Source organism: Podarcis pityusensis (genome assembly GCF_964106645.2).
Source record: "Podarcis pityusensis genome assembly, chromosome: Z".
NCBI lineage: Eukaryota > Metazoa > Chordata > Lepidosauria > Squamata > Lacertidae > Podarcis > Podarcis pityusensis.
Window position 1 is genome coordinate 15,976,146 of NC_138044.1, and position 22,739 is coordinate 15,998,884.

Consider the following 22,739-nt stretch of genomic DNA (forward strand, 5'->3'; position numbering starts at 1 on the left):
CATGGCGGTAGAATGTTATGGGACAAAACAACAACAACCCACAAAAAACTGCTTGAACACAGACCTAGTGATCTCAGACCTGTGTCTAGAAAGCACAGCCCCGAGTAAGACAGTTCTCTATGTTCCTATTTAATTCAGCCCTCTGTTTAGAACAATGAGGACTAGAAGCTTTTTACGTGAAAGACCACAGCTCAGTGACAGAGTGCATGCTCTGCTTGCAAGAAGGCTGCAGGCTGTATCCTTAACATCTCCAGGCCGGACTGGGGAAAGGCTCCTGCCTTAAACCCTGAGGAGCCTCTGCTAGTCAGTGCAGACAACATTGAACTAGATGGACCACTGGTCTGGCTCTGTTTAAGGCAGCTTCCTGTGTATTTTTTCTTTAAATCTGGGAAACAAGACTGAAGAAGGGCAAATAAACATAGAACTACCACCCAGACCCTCTCATAATGGAGGGGCTTCCCATGCCAGCCCCCATCTGGAATGTCACAGCCTCCAGCACAGCCGTTCTTTCTGCCCCTCCTCTTCTTTTCACCCTCCAAATTGCAGCAATTCTGTAATAGCTGGCCCTGCTGACCACAGGACTGATTGAAATGTCAGAGGTAACAGTCTCCTTTTCTCCCCGCTACCACTCTCCCTCACACACACCCAAAAAAGCCTTCTCAGATCTACCTTTGCAAACCAGAAATTTCACCTGCCATTTCCCATGGTTTGGTCATACAAAAGATGACCAGATCCTCAATCATGGGGAGTGAGAGGAAAAGGGGGATGCACAGTGCCCCAGTGTGGGCTCAGCATCACATAGCAGGTTTCCTTCAAGAAGGAAAGGAGGAACAAATTAAACTACAAAGATCCAACAATATTTTGCTGGAGCAACAACAAAATCTGCTTCTTAAAAATTCTATCTAGATTATTTCCAACCAAGCATCTCCCCCAGTTCACCAAATTTTATAGTACTTCCAAAAAACCTTGGGTTGATTGAACTAAGTCCTACTCACAGCACACCCATTGAAAAAAAGGGTCAGAAAAGGGCAAGGGAAATGATCGATGGGATGGAGCAATTCCCCTATGAGAAAAGGATGTAGCATTTCGGACTTTTTTAGTTTAGAGAAAAGGCAAGTTAGAGGCAACATGAAAGCTGCTTATATAAATGATGTATGGCATAGAGAAAGTGAACAAAGAAAAGGTTTTCACACACAGCCCCTAACATTAAGGACTCAGCTACACAGCTCCAATAAAACGTTTTAAATGTTTTGTAAAGGGCAATATACAAATGTGACACTAGATGGCAACAGTGAGCTATGCCAAATTCAAGGCATTTTTCAAAACTTTTTTTAAAAAAGCTTTTTCACAGCATTTTTTTAAAAAAAATAAAAATACATAGATTCCACCTAAAACTTGTAGACATCCAACGGATATGAATGTTGGAAGATTTGGGACAAATACAAGGAAGTCATTCTCCACACAGCAAAGAGTTATGTAAACTATGGAACTTGCTCCTGCAGGGAGTGGTGATAGCCACCAACGTGAATGGCTTTAAAAGAGGGTTGGACAAATTCAAGGAGGAGGATAAGGCTGTCCAGGGCTACTAGCCACAATGGCTATGCTCTGCCTCCAGGACTTTAGGCTGCAGCAATGCTTTTGAATACCAGTTGCTGGAAAACACAGGAAGGAAGTTCTTGTGGGTTTTGCTTTCAGGTTTCCCACAGACATCTGGTTGGCTACTGTGAGAATAGGATGCTAAACTAGATGGGCCATTGGCCCGATCCAGCAGTGCTCTTATTATATTCTTAAATTAATGGGCCTACATTAGCCATGCTTTCAGCCTGCAGGGAAGAGCCTGTGGCCCCTCCATTTGTTACTCAACTACAACTCCTATCATCCCTGACCACATTGGCTGCAGGAGCTGATGGGAGCTGGAGTCCAATCAGCATTGGGAAAGCCTCAGGCCTTCCTTCCCTACTGCAGGGAACTTGGAAAGACCTGGGGGAGATGGAGTGTCAGCAGGGAGCTGTCCAGCAGCAAGAGCAAACTTGTTCCACTCATAGAGTTTCCAAAAAAGCAAGACTACAGGAGGGGAATCAGGGAATTCAGAGAGCTGCCAGGAAAGGCAGATACTGATCCAGCTCAACTAAAGCCTTATGGTCTCATGAAGACTAGAGTCTCGTCTCTCAAGCAGAGCTGCTCACAGTTTAAAGGGGTGGTGTTCTAATGGAAGGAAGCCGAGCACTTTACTACTGTCGGAATGGCCTCTGATTATCCTTAGCTTTCTTCAAAGGGAGCAGTTTGGATCTGTGGAACAGACAAAGATAGTGGTGCTCCATAACACTCATTCTGCATTTCCAATAAATTGATCTATTAGCATAGCAGCACACAACCTTTGGAACTCCTTGCCTATTGGCACAAGACAGGTACTTTCACTGTAGTCTTTCTGACACCTGCTAAAAACATTTTTATTTAGGCAGGCCTCTCCACATATATAGAATGCTGACAGGCATTTCAATGTGGTTTTTAGCTTATCGGTTATTTTAGTTATTATTTTTTGAATGTGTGAAATAACTTTTTTTCAAACTGTTTTACTGAAATTACATTGTTTCACTTGTTTTGAAAAACTGTACAGTGGTACCTCGGGATGCGAACGGGATCTGTTCCGGAGCCCCATTCGCATTCAGAATGGTACGTAAGATGCGACGGCGCATCTGCGCGTGCGTGGGTTGCATTTTGCCGCTTCTGCGCATGCGCGTGACGTCATTTTGAGCGTCTGTGCGAGCAGCGAAACCCGGAAGTAACGCGCTTCGTTACTTCCAGGTTGCTGTGGAGCGCAACCTGAAAGCGCTCAACCTGAAGCACATTCAACCCAAGGTATGCCTGTATTATTATTCTTATTCTTATTATTTTAAAAAACAAGCTGTATGAAAAACATGCTGGAGCTGCTATGTTACCAGACAAGAACCACTCCCTAGTGCCCGTGGGGGGGGGGGTCAGAGACAAAACTGGGTGGAGCAATGGGATGTCAATTTTGGGTTGTCTCCAACTGAGTTCAACATAAATCAGGCCCATGGACTGTAATGCAACTTAGTTGTGCCTAGCAAATTCAATGCGTCTGAATAGGACTAGGACTAGTGACAACTCTTTACCTTTGTATAGCAGGCTTGTTTCTATTCACATGACTCTCTGTCCTCCATCCAGCAAGCTAAAGGCAGGACACACTTTCTAGCCAGGCTAAAAACACATGAGGAAGGCGCCAAGCAGAGTTGGTGGGATTTTGGCCTAGGGAGAGGTCAGAGGACCAGACAGAGAGTTCCAGATGTGTTGGGATGTCAGAGTTTTGTGGGTACAAGTCCCCCCTAATTCTTAAGGAACGAAGCAGTGTAAGGTCAAGGAAACCACCAAGAGAGATTGAAGACTGCAGACTCCAGCTGTGTGCTGGTGGGCAGAGACCAAAGTAGTTTAGGATTTCAGGGTGGATGATGTAAGCAAACAGGAGGAGAATGTTAGGTTTGCAAGCAGTTTAGAAAGCAGAGAAAGGCGGGGCGGAACATGATGTTGACTGATAGTGGCAAGCTGCTAAAAAAGGAGACAGAGAGCATGGTTTTCAGCTGTTCTGTTTTCATGCTCTGCAAACGCTTCATCTAGGTTCAGGTTGTATATACGTGTGAATAAACCATATATCATAAAGACACCACAGTCTCTGCTGTGCCTCATTGTCTGAAAGGAAGCATGAGCTCTGGGTAAAATGCACCTGCAACCCCTGGAATCCTACACTGCTGGAGAAGACAGGGGTGGAATGTAACAATAGCAAGTGTGTCAATTACACACAGAGACTCAGGAACTACATCAGTTACTGATGGTGCTCAAATCTAAAGCTGTTTCCCTTGAAAGGGATAGAATATTTGCAAATACTTAACAGGAGAGGTACAGTGAGCACTTCCAAGATATCTGAAGACCCCAAGATCCAGGCACTTACCTAAATTCATATTTAACACCAAATTATTAGCACAAAATGTTAATGTATGCATTTCTAGATGCATCTTATTCCCCAAAAGATGGATTTTAACACATTTTGGTCCTTTTGTGTGTGTTTTAAGCCAAGGACTGCATTGCAAGATTCAGAGCCCTGCAAAAGGAGAGCTGCATTCCAATCTTCACCTTAGTCGAAGAAGCATGGATCAGGCCCGTTCACATCAAAATTGAATCCCTCAACCATCCCAGGTGGGGAATTATGACTTTGTTCTCCAGATGGTGACTTGTGACTGGGAATTATCTATTTCATGACTTGGTCAGTGGCTGTGTCAGGAGAGGGCTTTGGGAGGCCACAGGTTCAGACATGGCGCCATATTGCAGATAGGAAGATTTACTAAGGCTGTTAGCCAATCACTGAAATCACAGTCTGATTTTGAATTGTTCCATCAGTATTGCACTTGCAGATGTTAAATAAAAAGAAGAGTTAGCAAAAAGCATGCTTTTGTCACATGCTCAGATATCTGAACATGATGCACTTCATCATGATCAGAGGCATCCCCTCCTATGGCAGGAAGAGAAGGGGAAACACCTCTTTTTAAAATTTTCTGGTTTCCCCCTTTTTTCTTCTTCCTGTACACTTTGTGATACATCCTCCTCAAATAGCCTCCTTGAAAACATTTCATTGAAAGTCAGGGTAAAAAAACCAAAAAAGAATTAGCAAAGAGCAAACAGTTAAATACAAAGATGGTGATTGCCTTCTTTGCTTTTTAGAATCCCTTGTAATACACACAAACACACATATAAAGTAAAGATACAGTGCGTTTCTTCTACATAAATGGGTGCTGGTACTCACCATGAAGTTGTTACAGTAAACGCCACATTTTTAACCAGTGCTTTTCTTCGAGAATAAAAGGGGCCAGTAGAGCATACCTTTGAGTACCCCCCCCCCCAAGCACTCCATATATGTTATGATTACTTATATTTTTTAATTTCTTGTTTGTTTGTTTTTAAACTGACTTATTGCTATGTTGTTGCTTTTGTTACCATTTATTATCTGCCCTTCACCTTAAGGTCCCAGGGAAGATTAAAACAACTGAAATATGATGTTAATCTTAGTAGATTAAATTTGTGAGCCTCCCCCCACACAACAGAAAACCTAACTAGTTAATGGAACAAACGTTATGGGCCTTATTTCATATGAAATCTGGAAAGAAAGATGTAACATGAAAGTGTGGACTGACAGTTGCTTATACCTTGAACTCTCTGTGTGTGTGGTGTGTGTGTGTGTGTGCGTGTGTGTGTGTGTGGAGGAGAGAACTAGGTTAAATTTATCTGGGCAACTGAGCCACCCCTAAAATACAAGGAATAAGCAATGGTACTGAGCGACATCTAAGATGCAGACTTCCTCTGTTGCTTTATACCAAAGCATAAATGAAAAACAGAGAGAGGCACTCTTGGAAGGAAAATGATTTTGTTTGTTTGTTTGTTTGTTTGGTGCTACATACCATTGTACACCAGCTCAGCAAATTTCAAGGCCAACGCTTGCTTGATTCTCCTCACTTCCCGGTCCATGGTGAAGGCCTCAATGTCTAAATGAGCGTGGTACAGTATGGTCCCCGCCGGAGTCTCGTAGATACCTAGCCATTTCACGAGGCAGGGGGAGAAAGAAAGAAAGAAGATGGGGGGAGAAGAGAAGAGGGGGGAGGGGGAGAGGAATGAATGAGACCCAAACTGTCAGGAAATGACAAAAAATAATGATTTGGCTGACAGAAGGAGCCGCAGTCCTGGCTCCATTCACTCTCAGCTTGCCGTAAAATGCATGTGTCATTATAGTCATGCTGAGGCCGAGACAGTCCACTCCGCACCTTGCGGAGAAAATTTCTAGATTCCCTTCTTTGAAGAGGCACTCCAACGAGGCTAAATGACAGGGTTTTGGAGGCGACTCCCCCCACTGAAGCAAGCCCACCGGTCTGTGCCTGAAAACCTGTAATTAAACAAGCCACGCGGGGCAAAGTCGTGGGGGTTTGGAAGAAAACCTTCCCCCTCGCTCCCCCCGCCCCGCAACACGGTTCCACTGAAGAAGAAGTGAAAGCCCCTCTCCCGTCTCAGCTGTGACAAAAAATGGAGGGTACCTGAGAAGGTGGGGGACGGACGGTAGTTTTAATCTACCTTCACTTGGGGGCTGCCAACCCAGACTGTCCCCACCGCAATCTGTTCCTCATCGCCAAGCTTAACTCAGTTTAGGGGATATGGGAGAATGTCCATTCGGAGTCCACATTTTAACATGCGGTTTACCTTGTGTTCTGTTTGTAGCAAGATGATGCATAAAACACAGCTTTCCTTTGAAATTTATCCATGCAAAGCAGGTTCCATGACCAGAATGAAATAGAATAAATGTGTGGAAATAACACATGGAAATGCATTGCGTGGCGAGGGGGGGGGGGGTTGCTTGCAAAAAATTACAAGTGGCAAAAGTGTGCATAAATAACAGCCTTGAGAAAGGCATTCTATGGAACGAGTTCCATAGTTTAATTATGAGCTGCATGAATAAGGATTTTCTTTTATCTGTTCTGAATCTTCCAACAGTCAGTTTCATGGGCTACTTTGGTTTTTCTTCGGACCGGACGAATCTTTCGCCTTTAAAGCTCCATGGGATCTCTACAACTTGTAGCATTATAAGAAGGGGATAAAAACTCCCCCCATCACTTTCTCCATGCCCTGCATCATTTTATAAAGGTCTATCCTGTCATCTCTCACTTGCCTTTTGTCTAAAGCAAAAAGTTCCAAATACTGCAATCTTTCTTTCCTCATAAAGGAGTTTCTGCATCCCCTTGATCATTTTGGTCAGTTTTATCTGTATCTGACAGGCAAATCTTGAAGGAGGGCTGCATTTCAGTTTGCATTTTGTCTCAGAAAGTGTGAATTAGGTAATTTTGCTTTTATACATCAATTGAATCATATTTCTCTCCCATCTCTACTCCTGGTTCACTTTCACCCCCATCTAGCAGAAGAGTTCCTATCTAACTCAGTACTTTCCTCACTGACTGTCAGTGGCTTTCCAGGATTTTGGGTAGGGGTCTATCCCAGCCCTACCTGGAGATGCTGGGGATTGAACCTGGGACCTTCTGCATGCAAGGCGGATGCTCTGCCACTGGGCTATGATCTTGCCAACCCAGAAAGACTGGGGGAAGCCTGACACCTTGATGTATCTCTTTTGATGTACAGAGAAAGAGGAGAAAAAGAAATTCATGCCATGGACAGGAGATCAAAGACCTTTCATGTCTCACAGGTTGGTTTGATGGGTAACCAGCCGGACCTATCAAGTCTTGATGTTTGTAGACTCTGGCTCACAGATCTTCACAGCCCAAGAAGCTAAGAAAGTTTCTACAGCAGGGCAGAGGAACCTCAGGCCTAGAAGCCAATTGTGGCCCTCCATGAGTTTCTACCTGGCCCTTGGAAGTGTCCCCAGGCCATACCCCTCAGTGGCCCTGCTTCACACCTCCAGGTGTTATTTGCCTGGATGGATGGAAATGTGTCCCTGAACTCTGACCCCACCTCTTGTTGGCTTGACGAAACATAGGGAAAGGGTGAGTTAGCATGTCTACAAACTAGCCTACTGTACAAAGCCAAAATTTACATCCATTGGTTCACCCACTCAGGCCTCTGGTTCTACCCATCACTGGCCTGCACCCCTCAAAAGGTTGCCCAGAAGGGAATGTCGTCCAGAGGCTGAAAAACATCCCACTTCCCTGCCTCACAGAGCTAGGAGGAACTGGTCTGATCCAATGATGGCACTGGCCAGGGTCCCAAGATTATATTAATCCTGGGAGGATGGAGAGGGCAGTGTGGAAACCCCAGGAGCCACTTAAAGAGGAGCTCCATGGGAAGGAATGGTGGGTGAAAAGTAGGTGGACACACACTGTCAAAGGGATCCCACTAGAAGGTTTCCAAATTCTCCCCTCAGCATTTGCAATTCCAAGTGAGCTTGCAATGTTTGGCAGTGGTTAAGTGACAGGGCTAAGGACACATGGCAGACAGTTGCACTGGTGCAATGCGAAGGAAGAGAGGAATGTGGTGGAGGGGATGGAGAGAGAGAGAGAGACCATCCTTGTTCCTTAATCCCTTGAGTGTGCAGCAGAATAAAAATGTTCTTCTACAGCATGGGTAGGCAAACTAAGGCCCGGGAGCTGGATGCTGGCCAATTGCCTTCTAAATCCGGCCCGCGGATGGTCCAGGAATCAGCATGTTTTTACATGAGTAGAATGTGTGCTTTTATTTAAAATGCATCTCTGGGTTATTTGTGAGGCATAGGAATTCGTTCATCCCCCCCCCCCAAATATAGTCCAGCCCCCCACATGGTCTGAGGGACAGTGGACTGGCCCTCTACTGAAAAAGTTTGCTGACCCCTGTACACCACAGAGGGCTTAAGAAACAACAACATAGAAACAAAAATATCTGTGGCAAGACAAGGGTAGTCTCTTATCACCAAATCTGTGCAGTAACCCTAATCCACTCCAATTAATCTGTCTTCTCCTTTCCTCAGAAGATGTTAAAGTTAATTTGGACAGATAAAAAGCTTGGTTTTCTCTGTGTGTATATATAAGCTTTCATCCACCCATTCCTCCTCCCTGGGCAGCCCTCCCCTTCCATATTGCCCCACACATTTCTCTGAAAGAAAAAAGGGAGTGTTAGAAATGGATTATTTTCTTCTGTCTGTCTGCCTCCCCAGTTCTCTCTCTCTTTTTTGTTTTTGTTTGATTTGTGACAGGAACCCGGAGCCACAAAGACTGCAGGCCTGGAAGCTGGGGTTTTTTCTTCTTGACAGTCGAAGTACGATCCACTGTGCGTGGGGGAGAGGAAAATGACAGGCGCCCGTCCTGCGTCGCCGCACAGGAGACAAGAGCCACCTTCAAAGTGACACTCACCGCCGCTCCAAGTGTCTATTTTCATCTCTCCATGTTTACAGGAAAAAGACAGAGGTGTCAGCGATGCGTGGCTCACGGCATTTCAATCACGCCGTAATTGCTGCCGTGAAAGTGGACGAGGATTGGGGGGGTGATGGGAGGAGGGGGGTATAAAAGACAGCTGCCGCTACTTAAAAATTTCTAATTTGTAACCTCGGCTGTCTGTTTACCTCCAGCAAAGCTGTTTCGGCTTCCTTGACAGCAATCCACCTGTGACACTCTGTAACCAGAGGCACTAACTCCAGCGCACTCCGGAGCATGAAAGGAGGGCGAAACCTCTCCCCTTCCATACATGAAATCGCGAGAAGAGCCTGCCGGGTCATGCCAGAGAGAATCCATCCAGTCCAGTGGCCAACCACAGACCCTCAAGGGAATCCCACAAGCAGGACACAAGAACAAGAGTATTCACCCTTCCTTTGCTTTCCAGCAACTGGTATTCAGATCCATTGCTACATCTGACTGCTGGTACCCATTGGTAGTTTTCTCCTCCCATCATGTGTTTGCCTAATCCTCTTTTAAAGCTATCCAAGGTGGAGGTCATTGCTGTCTCCTATGGGAACGAGTTCCATAGTACGACAGTGACCTCACCCAGACTGCCATTAAAAAAATAGTAACTTATGGACATAAACAAATCAATAAAATAGAAATAAATAGAATTACAAAACAGTTGCATAGTATATCTGGAAGAGAATTAGCTTGCCAAAGTACTTAAGGACATCAGGTAAGCCAAATTTCACATTGTACTGAGGAGACAAAGTCCTGTGCATCCCCATTAGTTGTTTATGAGATAAAATCCCACCAAGGAGCCTAAAATCTTTCTGGGACCTCCAAGCATTTTGTTACATGTAATTTATTATTGGTTGTTTTTCCGGCTAATGCTAAACACTACATATTTTTATATCAAAGCAAAAGTCACAAATCCTGCAAGATATAGGGGCAACTGAGGTTCTGGCAGCCCCTAGCACTCATGTCAAGAGTTCCTAAGAACTGAAACATTTCTGTCGTTTAATGTGGACAGTTAGCTTCCTGGGCCTCCATTAAGTCTCTGTGGTCCATATGAGGCTCTCCTCCAAATCACTGCCTTCCCACACTTTTCACTTCTTCAATCCATGTTTTCTTTTACTCTATCCTTTTCAAAGTATTCTTGGTGTGAGGAAATCCTAACCAACTGAGAGAAAAGAGTTGGGGAGGCAGAGATCTGGAGGAACAACAACTCCCCTATAAAGAAAGTTTGCAGCATTTGGGACTTTTTAGTATGGAGAACAAGGTGACATGTTAGAAGTTAATAAAATTGTGTTTCTTCCCCCCTCCTCTCATGACCCTAGAACTCATGGGCATCCAATGAAGATGAATATTGGAAGATTCGGGACAGATAATAGAGAGGACTTCTACGTGCAGCAAATAGTTAAACTATGGAACTTGCTCCTGCAGGAGGCAGTGATGGCCACCAGCTTGGATAGTTTTAAAAGAGGATTGGACAAATTAACGGAGAAGAGGGCTATCAATGGCTACAAGCCATGATGGCTATGCTCTGCCTCCTAGGCTGGCTTAACAGTCAATCCCTCTTCCCAAAGAACTCTGGGAATTATAGTTCCAAGAGGAGAATAGATTGTCGCCTAACAATCCCAAGCACCCTAAACAAAGTACAGTTCCCAGAATTTTTGGGGGGAGCCATGGCTGTTTAAACAGAAGCTGAAGCTGAGGCTCCAATACTTTGGCCACCTCATGAGAAGAGAAGACTCCCTGGAAAAGACCCTGATGTTGGGAAAGATGGAGGGCACAAGGAGAAGGGGACGACAGAGGACGAGATGGTTGGATAGTGTTCTCAAAGCTACAAACATGACTCTGACCAAACTGCGGGAGGCAGTGGAAGACAGGAGTGCCTGGCGTGCTCTGGTCCATGGGGTCACAAAGAGTCGGACACGACTAAACAACTAAACAACATGGCTGTTTAAAGTGGTACCACAGTGCTTTAAGTACACAATGCAGATGGGGCCAAAAAAAGAGCAGTGTCGAAATAGCAACAGGTTTGAATAACATATCTTTTAAAAGATTTGTTGTTGTTGTTTTACAAAGAAGAGAAAACCAGACGTCTCCCCAAGCACACACATACACATACACATACACGCATGCATCCCTACTGCCATCCGTCTAGGGGGCACCCACATAAAAGAGACATGCCATTCACTATTCCTGCAGCCGCTCCTAGAGATCTGAGGGGAGTTTGGTAGGAGAAAGGGAGAAATTGTTTCAAGGGAGCTGAAGAATCTGAAAGAATGGCACTTCCTGAGCTGCAAGCATGACTCAACATCTGCCCCTCACAAAGCCCATTCGCCGTTGCTGATATTGGGGTGAGCGTTCACACCATAGTCAAGGATACCTTCAACCACCCCACCTGCAATTCTTTAGAATCATAGGATCATAGAGATGGAAGGGACCCTGATGATCATCTAGCCCAACCCCCTGCAATGCAGGAATATGCAGCTGTCCTATATAAGGCTTGTACCTGCAACCTTGGCATTATCATCACCACCACGCTCTAACCAATTGAGCTATCCAGGCTATCAATTTATTTATTACTTTTATTAAATTTATTTAATGCATTTATAGAACACCTTTTATCTCCTCGGAGGTCAAAGCGGCAGATGTGGTTCTTCCCCTCCTTAATTAATCTCCACAACAGCCCTGTGAGGTAAGCTATAGGCTGAGAGGCAGTGACTGGCCCAAGGTCACACCCAATGAGCTACGTGGCCAAACAGGGATTTGAACCTTGGACTCCCAGGTCCCAGGTCGTAGTCCTCATTTAATCCCCATAGCAACCCAGTGGGGTAGGTTAGGCTGAGCTTCAATGGCAAGTGGGAGATTTGAACTCTGGTATCACAGGTCCTAGTCCAGCACTCTAACCACTACACCATACTGTTTCCAACATATTAGGAGCAATGATTGGAACAGACTGCTCCAAGTTTTGAGTGACCTTTAGATGTTGTCCCTTGTCCGGAGGAAACACAGGAAGCTGCCTTATACTGAGTCAGACCATCTAGCTCAGTATTGTCTACACTGACTGGTAGCAGCTCACCAGGGTTTCAGGCAGGCGATCTCTCTCAATCCTACCTGGAGATGCTGGGGATTAAACTTCAGACCTTCTGCTTGCTCTGTCACTAAGCTATGGTCCTTTCTAAGGTTCAGGAAAGGAGGAAATGGAAGTACAGCTTGTGTGTTACTGGATTATAGCCAACACCAGCCCAATAATTAGGCAAGGAGTAGGGCCAGATCTCCAACCAGATTTAAACAACTCAACCACTTCCAAAAACTTAGGCAAAGAGGTGCATCTCGAAGAGGCGCATGATTAATCAACAAGGAGTACAGCAATGTTGCTAGGCCCACCTCCAAAGAGTGGGCACTTCTTGGGCCTACCACCAATAAGGCACTCCCATACACCACAATCCGTGGGCCTCAAAGTACAGTGGCACCACCAGCAGGGCTTCCACAGATGATCCTGACATCCAGGCAAGCCAACATAGTAGGGAGCCCCCTTCCCTTCCGATAGAGGGAGCTCAAATTAGTGTGTCAGGTCTGGGTTTAGCTGCAGCTCTGCAAGTTCAGAAAGAACAATGCTTACCTCGAGACTTCATTCCGATGAACCGGTTCTCCACGATGTCAATGCGCCCAACACCATGCTTGGCACTGTGGAGAGGAAGGAGGCGAGAGTCAATGCTCACAGGCATGGAACAGACTCCCACAATACATGCTGGACTCTCTTTCCTTGGAGGTTTATAAGAAGAGGTTGGATGGCCAGCTGCTATGTATGATCTGTTTGAGATTCCTGCATTGCAGGTGGTTGGAATAGATGACCCTTGGGGTCCCTTCCAATTCTAAAAAAATCCATAGTTCTATGTGTTTCTAAACCTGCAGGCAAGGCAGTGCAAAGCACTAGAAGCAAAGGGAAAGGGTAAAGGTCTCTCTCAGGATTGCTGGGTACAAGGGTTTTGACCCCTTTTGGACAGATGACTTAGCCACTGTACTCCATGCTCTTCCACCTTCCAAATTGGATTCTGCAATGTGATCTGTGTGGGGCTTCCCTAGAAGATGACTCCAACACTTCAGCTGGTGCCAGGTTCAGTGGATCGGGTTACATTTAGAACTCACATACCCCTCCACCCATTTTAAATCAGCTGCACTGGTTGCCAGTTTGTTTCCAGACCCAATTCAAAGTGTTCACTTTAGTGTTTAAAGCCCTAAACAACTCAGGCCCCAAATACCTGAAAGGTCACCTCCTTCCCTACATACCATCCCAGGTGCCAAGACTGGCAGAGGGGGACCTCTTGGTTGTTCCACCACCCTCAGACACCCAGGAGAGGGCCTTCTCTGTGGCAGCCCCTAAGTTGTGGAGCTCCTTCCCCACAGAGATGTGTTGGGCACTTTCACTATACAGCTTCCAGTGAATGCTAAAGACACACCTCTTTATCCTAGCCTTTGACACCTGAGGTGTATATTTTTAGAGCCCACTGCACTTCTATGATTGCAAGTTGTTTCGAACTTGCATGTGCTTTAAATGGCTGTAACCCACCCTAGGTCTTTAGGATGAAGGGCAGGTAATAAACAAGAAAGACAAGGAGGGACATGTATATTTCCTCTCCCTCTTTCTCACAGGAACACTGCCTTATATGAGATATATATATATTGGACCCACCTTATTTTTGTGATTGTAAGTTGTTTTAAAGTGTTTTAAATACTGCATTTTGACATGTTAATCCGGGTAATATAATGCATTTTTGTATGTTATCTTCAGTACATACGTCCCTTTTCTTACACACGCTTTATCCTATTTGATGCATTTTGGGGCACATTAATTGGCTGGAGAACCACAGTGCAAAATTGGGAGAAGGGCAAATTTCAGAGGATGGCTGTGTTTGTGGTTCATGTATCTTCCAGAAAGCGCAAATTATGGTAGGTCTGATGAGAAACATGAACCAAAATGAATTTCTCTTCATCCTTCATCCTTCCATGGGGCCAACACAGACGGGGAAACTTACGCAATTTCATTCAGGTAAACGAAGAGCTCGAGGGACGAATGGTGGGCAGTGCCGTATTCGACATTGGTGACCTTGATGGGGACACCTGTCAGGCAAGAGAAAAGGGACATGGAGATGGACGGGGTGGGGGAGAGAAAGTCGGCACAGGAAACAGACGGGCAGGGAGGGTAACAGGGGAACTGGACTTTGAAATCCCCTTATTAATGTCAAGAGCGCCTCTTTAAAACATCACCCTGGACGTGTTAAATAGATGTGACAGATATGAACTCTAAATAACTTCTTAAAAAGGCATGGCTAAGCTGCTCCGCTCAGAAGGCTCTGGTGTTTTTTTCCCCCTTTAAAAAGCAGGGTCGGGTGAACCCTCACACAATACGAGGCCGAAAAAAAGCCCTGAGAGAAAAGAGGTGGGTTTTTTTTTTTTAAGGCAATAAAAGTTTCCCCCCTCCCACATACAACTGCCCCTTCCCACCCGCCCGTCTATTCCCCCCCACCTCTTTTTTTTTGAGGAGCTTGAAATTGCGGGTAAGGCCTCGACTAATTAAATTTCACGCTCCCTCATTGTCTCAGCCCGTCGCACCTTCTGTTCCACCAGCCACCGAGACTCGGCCCCGGCGGACAAACTCTACACCCCCACCCCACAATTAAAAGAGGAGGAGGAGGAGAAAGGACGGGAAAACTGAGGCGCAAGTGAAAACACAGCGCACGGCCCCTGTTAACATCCATTTGGCGGACAAATGCCGCACATGTCCCCAGTTATCCACCTGACAGGAATGAATAGGGAGCTTGACTTGGGACTGTTTGTGGCCAAAGACCGAGAAGATTCTCAGGGAATTCAAGACTACACTTACTTTCATTTTATTTTTAAGAGGGTGACAGTGAGGGGAAGTGGCGGGAACCCCGAGAGTGGGAAGCCCAGAGGTGTGGCAACCAAAACAGAAAGAAGTATTATTTTCTGTTCTTTTTAAGAGCATGAGGGAAAGACATGAAGAGCCCAAGGTGGTGACTGAAAGAGAAAGAAACCGCTCTTTTCTTCTCTCCCCCCCCCCCAGTATGAAATGAGCAATAAATGTATACGGAAGCAGGACACAGGGGAGATGTGTGAGGAGGTGGAAAAGAGGGTGGGAGACCCATAAAAGAAAAATAGGGGGAAACTTGGCAGTGGGGGGAGGCCGGTGAGCCTGTTCAGAGGCTAATCTCTCTTCCATCTGCCCTCCTCATTACCATATAGAGCTTTATCAGTCACTAATCAGGATTCAATAGCTTCCTTTCTAGTCTTTATTACAAAAGGCCCGCTGTGTGGTGAAGGCTGCCTGTCAGCGTCTCCATTCTAAACCCATTTATATATTTTATTTTTTTGTTGTCCCCCCTGCGCCTTACACACACATACACAGGAAAGAAAAAGTGGGCTAGGAGACTGGAGGGTTTATGAATTCGGCTGTAAATGACTATTAAATGTAAGCCCCGGCGATAATGAACCCTAAATCTCTTTCTGGTCAGCACAGCCGTCAGCACCTCCTCGCCATCGTCTTTCTCGGTCTATTGTAGCCTTTTCGGACAGCGATCGGACGTGGCCCGCCTGGAGGAGCGCAGGCATTGTCCAGGAAAGCTGCTTATCCCTTTTAAAATAGTTAATAATTAGATTAGAACTTCAAATAAATTAACTAGGGGGTAAAACAAGGATGTGTTTGCAGGCGAAAGGAGGGTAGCATGTGGGTGCGTGTGGGTTTCTGTGGGTGCCAAAGCACGCCTTTCTCTCAAAACACAGAGTGAGTTATTAAACCTCACTGCATCACTCTGTGTCGTCCGGTAGGGATGCTGGGTGGACACATGGTGATGGAGGGAGAATCCATTGATGGGCCTTCGCTTTCCCTACCGGTTAATTTATTTGTGCTTTGATCAGGCTATTAATTATATTGTGCCTTGGCGTTGTAGTGGATCGCTCTATGAAAATGTCGGCCCAGTGCACAGTGGCTGTGGAAAAGAGAAATTTCATGCTAGGGATCATTAGGAAAGGAATTGAAAATTAAAATGTGGATATAATGCCTTTATAAAAATCTCTGGTGTGATAGTGTTTGGAATACTGTGTACAATTCTGGTCACCTCACCTCAGAAAGGATATTGAAGAATTGGAAATTATCAAGGGGCTGAAGGGATTCTCCTATGAGGAAAGGTTGGAGCTTTGGGGATTATTATTATTATTATTAGTCTAGAAAAAAGGCAGCATGATAGACAATGATAAAATTATGCATGGCATGGAGAAAATGGATACAGAAAAGCGTTTTTCTCCCTCATAACACTAGAAGTTGTGGATATCCAATGAAGCTGAATGTTGGAAGATTCAGGGCAGATAAAAGAAAAGGGATTTTCATGCAGCACATAGTAACTCTGGAATTCACTCCCACAGGAGGCAGTAAAGGCCACCAACTTGGATAGTTTTAAGAGACAAATTCATGAAGAAGGCTATCAATGGCTAGTAGCCACAAAGGCTCTGCTCTGCTTTCATGTTCAGAAGAAGTAATGCTTCTGATCCAGTTGTTAGAAACCACAGGAAGAGAGAGTGCTCTTGGGCTCTGGTCCTGTTTTGAGTTTTCTCAGAAGAGGCATCAGGTTGGCCACAGTAAGAACAAGATGCTGGACCAGATGGGCCACTGGCCTGATCCAACAGTCTCTTAGGTTCTTAATCAGTAGATCAACCCAACTAAAGCTTGATTTCCCATCATCTGATTACTCTGTTTGATGGCCTTTGGATGGATATGTTAACAAACTCTACTGAAAAGCACCAAAGCCTCACCTCAAAGCTTGCTCCAAGCCCCCTGACTATTTAGAGCAGGCATGTCCAAAGTCTGTTTTGGGGGCCTAATCTGGTGCACCAGTCAATGTAATCTGGCCCCTGTGGCAGTATATGTCCTGGGGTAAAAACTCAGCAACTTCAATCCTAAAAAAACTCAACAACTTTGGTCGGCCCTCACGCATGTTCACTCCATCAAATCTGACCCTCTTTGAAAAAAGTTTGGGCACCCCTGATTTAGAGTGTCCTTTTCTGCACCATTTCCAAGCCTACAACACATTTTTATTTTAGATCATGGGTAGGCAAACTAAGGCCAGGGGGCCGGATCTGGCCCAAACGCCTTCTAAATCCAGCCTGCGGACATTCCGGGAATCAGTGTGTTCTTACATGAGTAGAATGTGTGCTTTTATTTAAAATGCATCTCTGGGTTATTTGTGGGGCATAGGAATTCGTTCAGTATTTTTTTTCAAAATATAGTCCGGCCCCCCACAAGGTCTGAAGGACAGTGGACCGGCCCCCTGCTGAAAAAGTTTGCTGACCCCTGTTTTAGATGTTGTGACCAGAACTGTACTCACTCTTCCGAATGTGGCCACAATGCAGCATTGCAAAAAGACTGTCCTTACCCTTCTTGAATTCAATCTCTAAGATGTCTGGAGTGTCTGGGGCTGTAGCAGGGTCTCTTGTCCTTGTGTAAAGGCCAGGGGGTGCCTGGTTCTGTAAGAGAGACAGAGAGAGAGAAATGAGTGTTAGCAACACTGGATGCAAATCACCTAAGCCCTGGAAATCTGGGAGTGAAGACAGGAATGGAAGGTGTGGTTTGGAAAACCCCTCCTGGCATTCCCAGTACAAGCATACATTTGTTTCTGACCCAGGGTGAGCTCTGAAATCAGTTCAGGGTGGCTTTGATCAGTTCAAACCAGGGGTGGGAGGAGAGGTGACTGTGCAGGCACCTACTGGCTAGTGCCTGTGATATCGTAAACACATGTCCACTCATGATTTGTTGTCAACCATACACAAGGACTGCAGGGAATGTTCTGCTGAATGTAGCTCATTTTCTGGGGGAAAGGGGTGAACAAATAAAATTTCGGGGGGGGGGGCTTAGAAAAAATCAAGCAATGTTCTGTCAATAGCAGACTTATGGAACATGACACTGGTTACAAGCAGAAGCGGCTTTTCCTAAAAGTATTGGTTAAATAGATAGGGAAAAGGATCTATTTCTAGAAACCAGCCATGAGACCTAGCAGCAAAAACTCTAGTTTTCAAAGTTTATATAACCTTTGACATACTAGATGCTGGGAGGGAAGAAGGTGTGAATGATGAGGCTGTCACTATGCCTCTATAGCTTCTGGTCAGCCACTGTTGGGAAGGAGAATGCCAAGATAGAGAGACAAGTTGATTGGATAGCCAGTGGCATAGCACGGGCTACCAGTGCCTGGTGGCCGCACAGAGAGTAGGGGGAAGGAGGGAAACGGACAGAGTACACATGCGCATTCAACTGCCTAATGGCATCTGCATCACCCAGGGAGATCACAGCTGCAGATATAAGAAAAAAAGCTGTTCTGTCGTCTGGAAAGGTCACTTCCTGGTTTGCATGGAGCTCAGCTACGGAAGCATGCAGCTGTATTGAGGCAGTACCAAGTGTTGAAATTTTGCACCCCTAACAATTTTGCACCTGGGGCAACTGCCCTTGTGGCCCCCCCCCACGCTATGCTGCTGTGGACCAGCATGTCCTGTGTTCTCACATGGTCCTGCCTACATTACAACATTCCCTGCAGGCTGTGGTGATGGCTACCAACTAGGATGACTTCAAAAAGAGTATCATACAAATCCATGTTCTTCCTCCATTGTCAGAAGCCTCTGAATACCAATTGCTGGGAAGCACAAGTGGGGAGAGTGTTTCTGGTGCAATCAAGTGCTTGCTTGTGGGACAATCTGATGTTGTAGAGTTGCCTGGCCAGAACTTCCTTTTAAGAAACTAAGCATTGCCTTGGCTGGATCAGACGAAGGTCTAGCCAGCAGTCTCTCCCCAACAGCAGCCCAACTGAATACCTCTGGGATCTCATGAATAAACCACAAGGCCTTCTGAGCATGGCAGTCTGGCATCTTGCCTCTGGTCATGGGGGCTTCGTTGGAGTTGCTAATGGCTTTAACACAGGAACATAAAAGCATAAGAAGAACCTGCTGGATCCGGACAATGGTCCATGTAGTGGACAACCAGATGCCGGTGGGAAACCCACAAGCAGGATTTCAGGAACTGGTGTTTGGAAGGACTGCTGCCTCCAGCCATGAAGGCAGAGCAGAGTCACCATGGCTAGTAGACATTGATAGCCTTCTCTTCCATGAATTCGTCCAATCTTCTTCTAAAGCTACCCTAGTTGGTGGTCGGCACTGCCTCCTGCAAGAGTGAGTTCCATAGTTTAACGATGTGCTGCTTGAAGAAGGACTTTCTGTAATCTGTCCTGAATCTTCCAACATTCAGCTTCATCAGATGTCCATGAGTTCTAGCATCGTGAGAGAGTGTGGTGGCCGGGCATTCAGAGATATACTTCCCCTGAGCATGGAGGCTTCCTTGGAGTTCTTAACAACTTCCCTTTGACAACTTCCCAGCCTCCTATGCATGCAATCCGCAAACCTTTACACACACACACACACACACACACACACACACACACAGACCTCTTCTTAAAAGCCTAAGACTGCTCAGGCAGCAAAAAAAGAAAGAAAGAAACCCTGCCAAAGGAAGGGTTGGGATTTTTTATTATTATTTTGCCACCCTTTGCAAAATGAGAGCACCGGAGGTGTTTGGGAACAAAGGGCCTTGTGGGGAATCAGACAATTTTTTCCCCTCAACTTGATCTCATCTTTTCCTTTGACGCCCCCACAGCTGGAGGTGGAATAGCTATGGAGGAACAAGTCAGGCAGGGAAAACGGCGGAGGGTGGGGGGAATGCGACTTTGGCAGAGAGGGAAAAGATAGAGGCAGAACCCCATACACTTCCAGAGAGAGGGAGAGGGAGAGAAATGGGGTTTATTCTGCACTGACCGAAAAACTAATGACTAGCCTTGACCCCAGCAGGTGCTCTGGGAGACTGTGCATTTTGACGGTGTCCCCAAGGTTAATACACCCAGGGGGGAAATAGAGGAACAAAGCAAAAAAGCCATTTCAAAACACATCAACCTTTATGTATATATATTTTTCCACCCCCCTCACCAGATTTTTACAGCACAGGGGTGTCTTATCTCTTAAAACCGGGCTGGTGGGAAAAAGAGCAACAACATTCCCATAATTAGTTTATGCCTCGGGGGCTTCTGATGAATTTCCACATTTGCGGGCATGCAGTAAGTGGGGGGTGGAGCTGAAGAAAAGAAAGGGGGGGAGAGAATAAGGGAATCTCTCTGGGCATGTGGAAATAAATTCCTCTGTCTACTTGCTGGCTTTGCAATTTCACAGAGTCCAGCTCTTTCCTGGGCCAGCCTCCGACTCCGAGGCGTCATGTTACACCAATGGCTGGAGAGCGGAACTGTGCACAACATCTAGGCCCAAATGCAGGATGGCTTGACGTTTACAGGGGTTTGAAAAGATAAATTCAGTTTGAGCAAGGGTGGGTGACATCTCTAGCTGTATAAACTGTACAACTGACACAGGTTTGCGTCAAGTCCACTGAGAAACCACTTGCCTCCCATCTCCAGGGACCTAGTGATGAACCAATCTGTCCATGTTGGTTTCACTCCCCTCCCAATCTTAAAAGTTTAGTTTGCCACATTTATGCATCAGTTGCCAAATTTAAAGGTGCATTTTTTAACATGTGTGTACAGTGGTACCTCGGGTTAAGAAATTAATTCGTTCCGGAGGTCTGTTCTTAACCTGAAACTGTTCTTAACCTGAAGACCACTTTAGCTAATGGGGCCTCCTGCTGCCGCTGCACCGCTGCTGCATGATTTCTGTTCTCATCCTGAAGCAAAGTTCTTAACCCGAGGTATTATTTCTGGGTTAGCGGAGTCTGTAACCTGAAGCATATGTAACCTGAAGCGTATGTAACTCAAGGTACCACTGTACTATATATTTTAAAAAGTGGTCTGTCTACTTGTTTGCCTGCTTGTCTGTCTGCCTGCCTGTCGCTTCTCTATGCATTTGGATGCCTCTTGAGATATACTTGGCATGAAGGCGGGAGTAGGTGGCTTTTGTCAACACGTCATTTTGAATCAAGATGGTGGACCAAAACTTGACTTCACCATGACTTTGACCAGTTTTTGGTGGGCCAGTTCCAAACTCACAAATTATACTGCCCATTAAAAAAAAAAAATCACCGTATTTGTTGGTTCCCATGCAGCATCAGACAATCCATACTGCATAATGCACATTTACCCAAGCCATTTTCTATAATGATACTAGAAAATGCTCCCTAATAAAGATTTATTTTCACCAATGCATGCATTTTCATACATACTTCCTCATGCATATTTTTAGACACATTATTTGCTTGCCGAACTGCACAGCACAGAATCTGAAGACACACATATTTCAAAGCATCATTGTGCTTCTGTTTTCAGGAAGTTCAAATGAGCTAGATTTGAATTAAAATGTGAGCTCAACTGAACCTAATTTCTGTTCTTGTCTTTGCTGGAAGCCCCACATTCCTTAAAGAGTCACAGATGAAGATTTTTTTTTAAAAAAACCACCCTACTAACTACCTATCCACAAACGTTGCTCAGAACAGCTAACAGCAATACGATGTCATGAAACAAATTTAAAAATATTAAAATGTGGGCATGGCTCCCAATGAAGAATTCTGATCTAGGAGGGTTCTTTTTACAATAAGATCAGCCCAAGGGCAGTAGTAGGTTCAGGGCTGGCTAAAGGAAGTATTCATTCTGCATGGTGCATGGTTAAGAAATCCCCTGTGAAATAAGGAGGCTTCCACCGCTGGTTGAAACGGTTTAGACAGATGCACTGGAGATCAAGCCTGTCAAAAGCTATTGCAATGATTACTAAATGAAGATATTACATTCTTACCTGTTGCTGGAGGCAGTACTAGCCCATCCAGTTCCCCTGCATGATTTAGAATAATGTGGAGCCTCTGCTTCTGCATGCAGGTTCAATCCCCAACATCTCCTGATAGAGCTCGGGGAAAACTCCTGCCTGAAACTCTGGAGAGGAACTCCCAGTCAGCATAGACAGTACTGAGCTAGATGGACCAGGGCTCTGATTCAGTATAAGGCAGCTCCTTATGTCCCCATTTAAATCAGCCTTTCATTCAGAACCATAAGGACTAGACTCTTAACTCATTTTTAGGGGAAGGCCTGCAGCTTAATTGCAGAGAGCTTGTGTTGCATGCAGAAAGTGCCAGGTGCAACCCTGAGCATCTCCAGGTAGGACTGGGGAAAGACAACACTGAACTAGATGGACCCAACAGTTTGATTCAGGAGAAGGCAACTTCCTATGCAGGAGTGGCATGTCCCATTTCACCACCGAAGATGAAATAGGAAGGTGTCTCCCTTGCGTGGGTTGTGTGGCAGTGCCAGCAAAGTGGAGGCAGCGACAGTCGGTTCCGGTGAGTTTTCCCGAGATCTTGCTGGGTCAGAGCTGTTGCTGGAGACACTTCTCTGCCACCAGCAGAGGTGGTGATGTGGGCAGGGTCCCTGCAGGGATGCCTCCTCTTGGGTTTCCACCACCTGAGGCGGCTGACTCAGCCTGCCTCATGGGTGAGCTGGCCTCTTCCTACGCCTTCCTATTTAATTGTGGAGTGTCCAGTCCTTCTCTAATTCAGAAGCAGAAGGACTGGATACTGCGCAAGCTCTTTCAAGTACCCCATAGGGACTAGAAATTTGTTTGTTCATGAAAGCAGAGATTCACCTCTCATGACCTACCACTGAGGTATATTTCTTCCCCAAAGGTACTGTGGCTCAGCGTTAGAGCATTTGCCTTTCACGCAGAAAGTCCCCAGCAGTCCCTGGTTTCTTCAAGGTAGAGCTGGGAGAGCCTCCATGTCTGAAA

General features: G+C 45.6%; 1 protein-coding gene across 2 annotated transcripts in view; it reads right to left on the reverse strand.

Moving 5' to 3' along the window:
* Nucleotides 1-22,739, reverse strand: part of ASS1 (argininosuccinate synthase 1) — an 82,775-nt gene that overhangs the window by 18,402 nt on the left and 41,634 nt on the right. For both annotated transcript variants that reach the window (XM_080990214.1, XM_080990215.1), the window contains exons 9-12: nt 17,369-17,459; nt 13,958-14,042; nt 12,544-12,608; nt 5,466-5,597 (exon numbers count right to left, since the gene is read on the reverse strand). In XM_080990214.1, coding sequence (XP_080846340.1) covers nt 5,466-5,597; nt 12,544-12,608; nt 13,958-14,042; nt 17,369-17,459 — 373 coding nt within the window. The remainder of the gene's footprint in view (nt 1-5,465; nt 5,598-12,543; nt 12,609-13,957; nt 14,043-17,368; nt 17,460-22,739) is intronic.